This window comes from Phyllobates terribilis, unplaced genomic scaffold (genome assembly GCF_046119375.1).
Source record: "Phyllobates terribilis strain yellow unplaced genomic scaffold, ASM4611937v1 Scaffold_5__5_contigs__length_657084704, whole genome shotgun sequence".
Classification (NCBI taxonomy): Eukaryota; Metazoa; Chordata; class Amphibia; order Anura; family Dendrobatidae; genus Phyllobates; species Phyllobates terribilis.
The window spans coordinates 71,796,163-71,804,772 of record NW_027362765.1 but is presented as its reverse complement, the minus strand read 5'-3'; the positions used below and the strand labels follow the sequence as shown (position 1 = coordinate 71,804,772).

The 8,610-nt window shown below is 37.8% G+C and overlaps 1 protein-coding gene across 1 annotated transcript in view; it reads right to left on the bottom strand.

Moving 5' to 3' along the window:
• Positions 1-414: 414 nt before the first annotated feature.
• The window catches only part of LOC141271464 (uncharacterized), a 163,857-nt gene continuing 155,661 nt past the window's right edge, over positions 415-8,610 (bottom strand). Inside the window, exons 28-29 of the mRNA XM_073681535.1 lie at positions 4,842-4,932; positions 415-4,094 (exon numbers count right to left, since the gene is read on the bottom strand). Coding sequence (XP_073537636.1) covers positions 3,358-4,094; positions 4,842-4,932 — 828 coding nt within the window. The 3' untranslated portion in view covers positions 415-3,357. The remainder of the gene's footprint in view (positions 4,095-4,841; positions 4,933-8,610) is intronic.

Genomic DNA, 8,610 nt, shown 5'->3' with positions numbered 1-8,610 from the left:
TGTAACCCATTTTCCATTAATTATAGGTATAATCAGTGGTGTACACTATTGTGAATGTTCACTGTGAAAGCATAGCAATCCTAAAAACGTAATATTACTATATTGGTCACGGTTTCGCTGATAATTTTTTTGATATGTTACAAATGTATTTTTGGACATTTTGAGTTGTTGTTTTTTTTTTTAATCACACTTTAACAAATTAAAATATACAACTGAGATGGGAAAATTTCCATTTTTCATTTAGTTGCCCAATAATTCTGCACACATTCTGTAGATATTCTCCAATGAAAGACAAAATTTCACTTTTACTTTTTTAAATAATCAAGTTTATTAACTTTTTGGACTGACCAACAGCACTCCAGTTGTTCAATAATAATCATCAAAAATACAAATTATCTAATAATTGTGCACACAGTATAGTAGACGGTACACAGCTGCCATCATTTAAAGTGAGTTTGATTAACCTCATATAAAGTTTCGCTGTTCTAATAGAAAAATCCTATGTTCTTAGTTTAATTTACAGCAAAAGCCATGGTCCCTAATCAGCTTACATCACAGCAAAGGGATCTCATTGTTCAAAGTTATCAGTCAGGAAAAGGGTACAAAAAAATTTCCATGGCATTAGGTATACCATGGATCACTGTGAAAACGATCATCAAGAAGTGGCTTAAATTTGGCACAACAGTAATGATTCGGTCGACAGGGGTAGGGGTACTCGGATACCGGGATGGATGGGTTACTTCTGTGGGGATCACGGTTGGTTGGTTTCCGGTTCCGTGCCCTGGACCGTCAGTAAAGGGATGGGGGTGAAGATGATGGGAGTATTGTGTCCTGACGCCTCCTGTGGTAACTGGTAAAATCGGTTACCAGCGCTGTGTATGGTTGCTGAGGTGATCGGCATACGGCTTGTACGAACGCTATAGGCAGTAATGTCAAAGTAGGCACACACACACATTAAGTCTTTGTTTCAGTATCTTTCTTTTACTGATGTCCGGTAACAGGTACAGTTCAGGAGGGTAACCAGGTTTTCGGTGCAGGTAGAGATATTCACCCTGGAGATTTGTGAGGCCTCCTCTAACAATGTGTGCGTTGTTTGGGATCAGTCCTGCCTTAACCTGAACCTGCCACCTTTTACTTTCTTTGGTGTCCTTCTCCACAACTCAGGGCTTCACTGGTCCTCAGCCAACAGCTCTCTGTGTCTCTCTCCTCCTTCACCCGTCTGTAGACTAACTGACTGCCGCTTTTCTCCCTGGAAACTGACTCCTCCCCTCAGACCTGGGGTGGAAGGTGTTGTGTGTGCCCAAGTGTACATCTCCCCCTCCACCTATGGATTCTGTGGTAATCCCCCGCAGTGGTGCCACAGTAACACTACCTAGAACGTCTCTCAAAACTCGATGAAAATATAAAAAAATTGGACTGGGAGGCTGCCAAGAGGCCTCCAGGAACATTAAACTAACTGAATTTATTTCTGGCAGGTACATACTGGTTGTGCCCTATATGTGACGACAATCTCCTGCATTCTTCATATATCTGGACTGTGGGGTAGGATGGCAAGACGGAAGCCTTTTTTTTTTTTACTAAGAACAACATCCCAGACTGCCTATCTGTCAAAAGCATGTTGGAAAACATGTTGTTATTGTCTGATAAGACAAAAGGTTGAACTTTTTTGGCCATAATTCCAAAAGGTATATTTGATGCAAAGCCAACACTGCGCATGACCAGGAGAATACTATCCCTACAGTGAAACATGGTAGAGGCAGCATTATGTTTTGGGGCCTTTTTTTCAGCAGCTTGAATTGGGGTATTATTCAAAGAGGAGTGAAATATGAACAGTTCTAAATACCAGTATATTTTTCAACAAAATCTTAAGGCTAAAAAGCTGAAGATGAATTTCACCTTTAAGCACAACAATGGCCCTAAGCGACCTCCAAATCAACAGAATAATGGCTTTTGTAGAAGAAGATCAACGTTTTGGAAACCCCAGCCAGAGCCCAGACCTGAATCCAATTGAAAATCTGTTGGATGACCTGAATGGGTAGCAGGACAAAGGAGATACTCAAGCATTCTGACAGATTTGGATCTACAGCAAGGACGAGTGGACATAGATTGCCAACTCTAGATGCGCCATGCTTTGTTTTTATTTTTCCACACAAAAAGATTTCAGTTTATTTTTCAATTGCATTGTACAGATTATGGGCAACATTAAAAGGTGGACAAAATTCTGAAATGATTCTTCTCAGTATGATTTTTTATTTACATCGCAAAAACTTAGCATTTTAAACAAGGATATGTAGACTTTTTATATCCACTGCACATGGCTGAAATCATATAGCCAGTGTCTGATACATGTTGCCCATGGTTTGAATAACATGTGTGCGGTGTCATCTTACCTTTAAGTGAGACAACTGTTGAAGGAAGACTGAGAAATAACTGTCCTTTCACCCTTTGGAGAAACAGGCTATTTCTCGAAAGTCACTATGCAGCAAATTTTGATATTTTAGGCTAATAAAACTAAAACACACTATTAAGCTTTAATTAAATTAATTTACTATATCAGTTTGTGCCAAGATACACTTTTGAAAACCTGTATTGTGAAGATAAGACTGATAGATCCCTGTTTTTTAAAGAGTAACTAAACTTTCAAGACATTTTTCATATTTGACAGGCAATTTAGTTACTGAATAGTGAGGAGAAAGCTCAGGAGAAAAAAGTGCTCAAATCTTCTCTAAGCACACAAAGAGCGGAGTACAGATTCAATGGAAAGCATAGGCTTCATAGGCTGTGCTTTCTATTGAATCCGTACTTTGCTCTGTGTATGCTTTCAGACAGGAGCCGAGTGCTCCTGTCTTCTGGACACTAAACTGTTCAGGGGTCTATTTAACGATCAATAGTGGTCTCAGAACCCAGATCCACTGATCTGAAGCAATTAAATCGCCTGACAATTAACAAAGCCTATTTTTTTTTTTATATATTTTTTTTTATTTGCTTCTCTTTATCTACTTTTAGTACTTGTGTGAAAATCGGATTTGGTTTAACATCACATTAATGCATATTTTATTACTGTTATTAATATATAAATATTTAATGTATATTTTCTGTATAGGTGTATTTGGATTTTATTTGATTTTCAATCATTTAGTGCACTTTCTCAGGTACACATGAGACTTCACGTCATAACTGTTGCATTTTTTCCTGGTCAATTTGTCAATAAATGAGTTTAGAAAAATGGCTACTTCCCTGAGTGATTTCTTTGAAGTTAAGAGGTGACTTTAATTCTGAACATGAATATTCTTTCTTCCGAGTGTTCATTCTTTGATGTACAATTAAAGTTACTTTCTGGTTTAAAAAAATCCCACATTAGGGGCATGAAATTGTCTTCTCCCCTGTGTGACCCTTCTGATGTTTAATAAGTTGTGATTTCTGAATAAAACATTTCCCACATTCTGAACATGAAAATGGTTTCACCCCTGTGTGAGTTCTCTGATGTGTAACAAGTTGTGATTTCTGATTAAAACATTTCCCACATTCTGAACATGAGAATGGCTTCTCCCCTGTATGAATTTTCCGATGTCCATAAAGAGTTGATTTATCTGTAAAACATTTTCCACATTCTGAACATGAAAATAATTTTTCCCCTGTGTGAATTCTTAAATGTTTAAAAAGATGTGATGTTTGATTAAAACGTTTCCCACATTCTGAACATGAAAAAGGCTTTTCCCCGGTATGAATTCTCTGATGTGTAATAAGATACGATTTAGTGCAATAACATTTCCCACACTCTGAACATGAAAATAGCTTTGGTCCTGCGTGACTTCTCTGATGCCTAATAAGATATGATTTACTGAAAAAACATTTCCCACATTCTGAACATGAAAATAGCTTCTCCCCAGTGTGAATTTTCTGATGTCTAAATAGGTATGATTTCTGAGTAAAACATTTCCCACATTCTGAACATGAATATGGCTTCTTTCTTTTGTGACCTCTTTTATGTTGAACATCTCTTCTGCTACTTTTCTTTGACTTAACAGTCTGCAATGGATAGGAAGACTCATATGTATCCGGTGGGACACCCTGATCATCTGCAAAGAATAAAACTGAAATTTTTTTTTTTTCAATAACAATTCTTTGAAACAATAATAATTATTCATACTATGTTAATATATTTTATAATATTTACATGCAAATTGTAGTAAACTCAATTATCAATGAAGACAGTGGCAGAAACAATACACCTTAAAGCAAGGACCAATAGAGTATGATGCACGCCTATTAAGTTGAGCTTTCAGTTTTTTCACTTCTCTATTGGAGCCAACTACTTCATAGGTTAATGTTTTTTGTGCCCATCACCAATCCTTTATTGTGAATCTTTTAGTGGACACTAATAAAAGGGGACTAAGTGAGTGCTATTAGGTGACCCACTCATCCACTCCCAAACCACTAGATGCACCCCAGCACAGAGCACAGCACAGGGCAAGAGCAGTGGGGTCATGTACAAGTACGTCATGAGTTTGGAGCAAGTGTAGAATTTAAGTTGCAAATACATTTTTTTCTTATTTTTGCAGAAGTTAAAAGTGGAAGGTTAGTTTTTTTATGTGAGAAAAGCTTATGAAAACATTGGCTTCCAGGACAAATATGGGAACACTGTGGAACTGAAAAAAGACTTTACAGCAGCAACCAATACAAGCCATGTCCATCATCTGACAAAAATCATAAAGACCATAAGAAGAAGCACTCAATTACAAGGCCTAAATCTCTGGAACTGTGTGGCAGATTTAAAAAAAACAAACGCCAGTGAATGAGTAGAATCTGTGACTTCTCTGCATTTAGTGGTTACAACTCACCTGAATCGCTGTCTGTAGGAATCTCCACTTTAATCCACTCCAAATCACTTCCATATGTACCAGTATTATCAATAAAGGTCAGATCTTCAGCCTAAAACAAAAATATTGTAAAAGCCACAGACAAATGAAGTCGTATGAAAATAATTAATTTACGATCTTTTCTTCTAACACGATGACCAAAAATGACATGACAGCCGTAGTTATCACACAGATGTAAGTCTCCTGTATAAATCCAACCCGTCGGCTCCTAATTCTAACCAACAGTCTCCATAACCAGATAATTGTGAGAAGATCCAGACAACATCTAATGTCTATGATCAGCTTTATCCTGTCGTCTCCACCAAGTATAAAATATACAATGAATGGCCACATTAGAGACACCCATCAAGTTGCACGTTGGGTCTCCTGTGGCCCTTTAGAATCTCAGAAATTCATCATGTCATAGATTCTACAAGGTGATGAAATTATTCTGCAGTTCTGGAGGTGTTCAGATAATGTTTCGCAAATTTACGCAGCCTCGTGACTCCTTTAATAATAGCGTCACTTTTCTTAATCAAGTTAATCCCACCAAATGAACAGCAGAAGATTAGGAAAGAACAATGCTTACTAAACAAATTTCTGTTGAAGAGGTTATTAATGCCATTAGATCTTTTAAATTACATAAATCTCCTGGCCCCAATGTTTTTGTTTAGACAAATTCTAAAACCAACACCCAAAACCTTCTTACGTTTTTTTTAAAGGGGTATTCTAAAGATGCCTCTTGAGCAGCTAAGACCAGTGCAGTTTCCTCACTTCCTAGTTTGTGACAGGGTGGGCTCTCTTCCTTCGGTAACAGTTCTGGTTAATAGCAGAGCTTTAGTATTAGTAAAACTATAAAGCTCAGCACAAGTTCTGCTGTAACACATTCAGCCATCAGTGGTTTGTTCTACATCTACATTTATATCATTAAGTTTAAACATAAAGATAACAAGACAGTTGGACAAGCACACTGCTAGAGCAGAGCCATGATTAGGCTGGCTATGAAAGCTGCTGGCGGGTGATGTTGCAATGGAGCCGAAACTGCTCCATAGAAATCAATGGGCTGGAGAGAGGTAGCTGGTATGTTAAGAGTTAAATTCTCTCCTGCAATGTAGCTACTGCACACTGTCAGCCAGGCTTTAGAGGCCGAGCTCCATGCAAAAGCGTTCTGCTGCTGTAAAAGATAAAATCTCTCATTGCAGGAGAATCAAAGCAGGTAGATAAAGCAAGTAAATTTCAAAGTTGCTCATTGCCATGCTGTATAACTAATTAAAGCAGTATAAGAACACCCCTTTAATTAAAGTTTTGATAATGAAACCATGTATGATTTCTATAACGAATCTCCCTATCCGTATTTCATTTTATTTATTATTTCTCTTACTCCCAGGGTCATATAGACCAATCTCTCTTAATGTTGATTTTAAATTAGTAACTAAAATTATGGGACTCCAACCTATTTTTCCCAGTATTGTAACATCTTCCCAGATAGGTTTTGTTGAAGGTCATTCTATTGCACATAACATTAGGTCAACATTTGTTGGAATCATACAAATCTTTAAAAAAAATTAAGAGATGACATTGTAATCAGCCTTAACGCACATAAGACATTTGATAGAAAAATATTTAGATTTGAGAGTCCTCAGTGGTTGATACCTTTTAATGGCCAAATGAAAAGATGGTAACAGGTTACAAGCTTTTGAGGCTACTCAGGCCTCTTCATCAGGCTAGTATAACCCAAAATCTGAAGAGTCACATATTTATACACATTAGGACACAGAAATAATGCAATAGATGAGACAGGTAACGTTAAGCAGAGGTATTACTGTGGGAGAAAGATAAATAGTTCTGGCTGTAAATATTGGATTGGTTCATAGATAAGGACTGTTATGATGACCCCAAAGCTCTGAGGAGCACATTCCTTAGTTGATGTAGAATTACATAAATCCATGCGACACATTCATTCCTGCTCTGAAGGTGTCAAAGGTCACCATTAGTTTATATTCTGAGACTCTTCTGTCTCTCTGAAATTTGAAGTTACCTTTTAATAAAAATAATTTCATGTCTGTGATGTTGTGATCAGGTTAACAAAAATGCTTGGCTACAGGTAGATCTATTTTTTCTTCTTTTATTGTGTGGCGATGATGATTCATCCTTGTCCTAATTTTTTGCCCTGTCTCACCTATATACAGATGGATATTTGTTGCATATAATTAAGTATACTACATTAGATGTGATATAGCCGAAAGTACCTGGGATCTTGTATTCCTGATGTGAGTTGGGTAGCTTTACCTTGTCTGTGGTCATTATAAATGGACAGGTTTTACATTTTTTTCTGGTTGCAGGGAAAGGTACTTGTAGCTGGTGGAGATGACAGGGAGCTTCTGACAATGATGCTTCTTAAATTTGGGGGTTGCCTGAAACACAGAAGTGGGGGATCTGGAAATATGGATTGTAATCGGGTATCTTTTTGTAGTAAGGGTTGTAGTTTCCGTGCAGCTCTCCTTGGCACCTCCAGATTTGGGTTGTAGGTGACTACTAGAGGCACCCGGTTGCTTTCTTGTTTAGTTTTGTAATGTGGGAGATGATTCCTTGATATTCTGGTGGCTCTTGTTATCTGGTTCTCAATTGTTTTAGATGGTAGCCCTGATTCAAAAAGGTCTTTCTGAGGCCACCAAGGTGTTTTTCTCTATCCATAGGGTTGGAACATATCCGATTGTATTTGATGGCTAGGCTGTAGACAATAGAGTTTTTTAATTTTTTCGGATGGAAACTGTCCCATTTAAGGTATGTTGGACTGTCGATTGGCTTCCGGTACAAGGATGTCTCTATTTCATTGCTCTGTAGCTTGATGATAGTGTCCTAAAAGTTAATTTCAGTACAGAAGTAGTTGAGTGTTAGATTGTTGGTGGGATGAAATCGATTAAAGTGTTCATGAAACGTCTTCAGCTGTTGCTCAGATCCCGCCCAGATGATTAAAATATCGTCAATGAAACGATAGTAGGTTAGAGGCCAGATGGGACATGAGGACAAAAAATCACTTTCAAGTTTGGCCATGAAAAGATTTGCGTATTGTGGAGCCATTTTAACTCCCCATCACTGTACCAGTCTCCTGTAGATATATGTTGTTATCAAATTCAAAGTAATTGTGGGTGAGGATGAATTTTGTAAATTTCACCACAGAATCGGCAATTCCTGTATTTTCCATTAAGATTTTTCATGCATTTAATCCATCCTGGTGTGGGATATTAGAGTGCAAAGATTACACATCCATGGTGGCCAGGATGGCTCCTTCTGGTAGAGGACCTACTGCTGATAGTTTATTCAGTAGGTCCGTCGTGTCCTGAATGTAGCTGGGGGTATTCTTTACCAGGGGTTTAAGAACACCCTCTACACATCCAGAAACTTGCTCAGTAAGGGTGCCCACACATGAGATAATTGGTCTTCCTGGATTACCAGATTTGTGGATTTTGGGGAGCATATAGAATGTCCCTATTATTGGACTCTCTGGTAACAGGTCATTGGCTCTTATGGATTAATCAGGCAGACAAGATACCAATTTGTTTAGTTCCTTGTAATAGTCCTGTGTAGGATCAGACTCCAGTTTTTTGTAGTAGCATGTGTCCATCAGTTGTCTGTTCGCTTCCTTCATATAGTCTGATGTGTTCATCATCACTATTGCACCACCCTTGTCAGCAGGTTTGATGATGATTTCTTTGTTGGTTTTCAAAGATTGTATGGCCTTTCTCTCCTG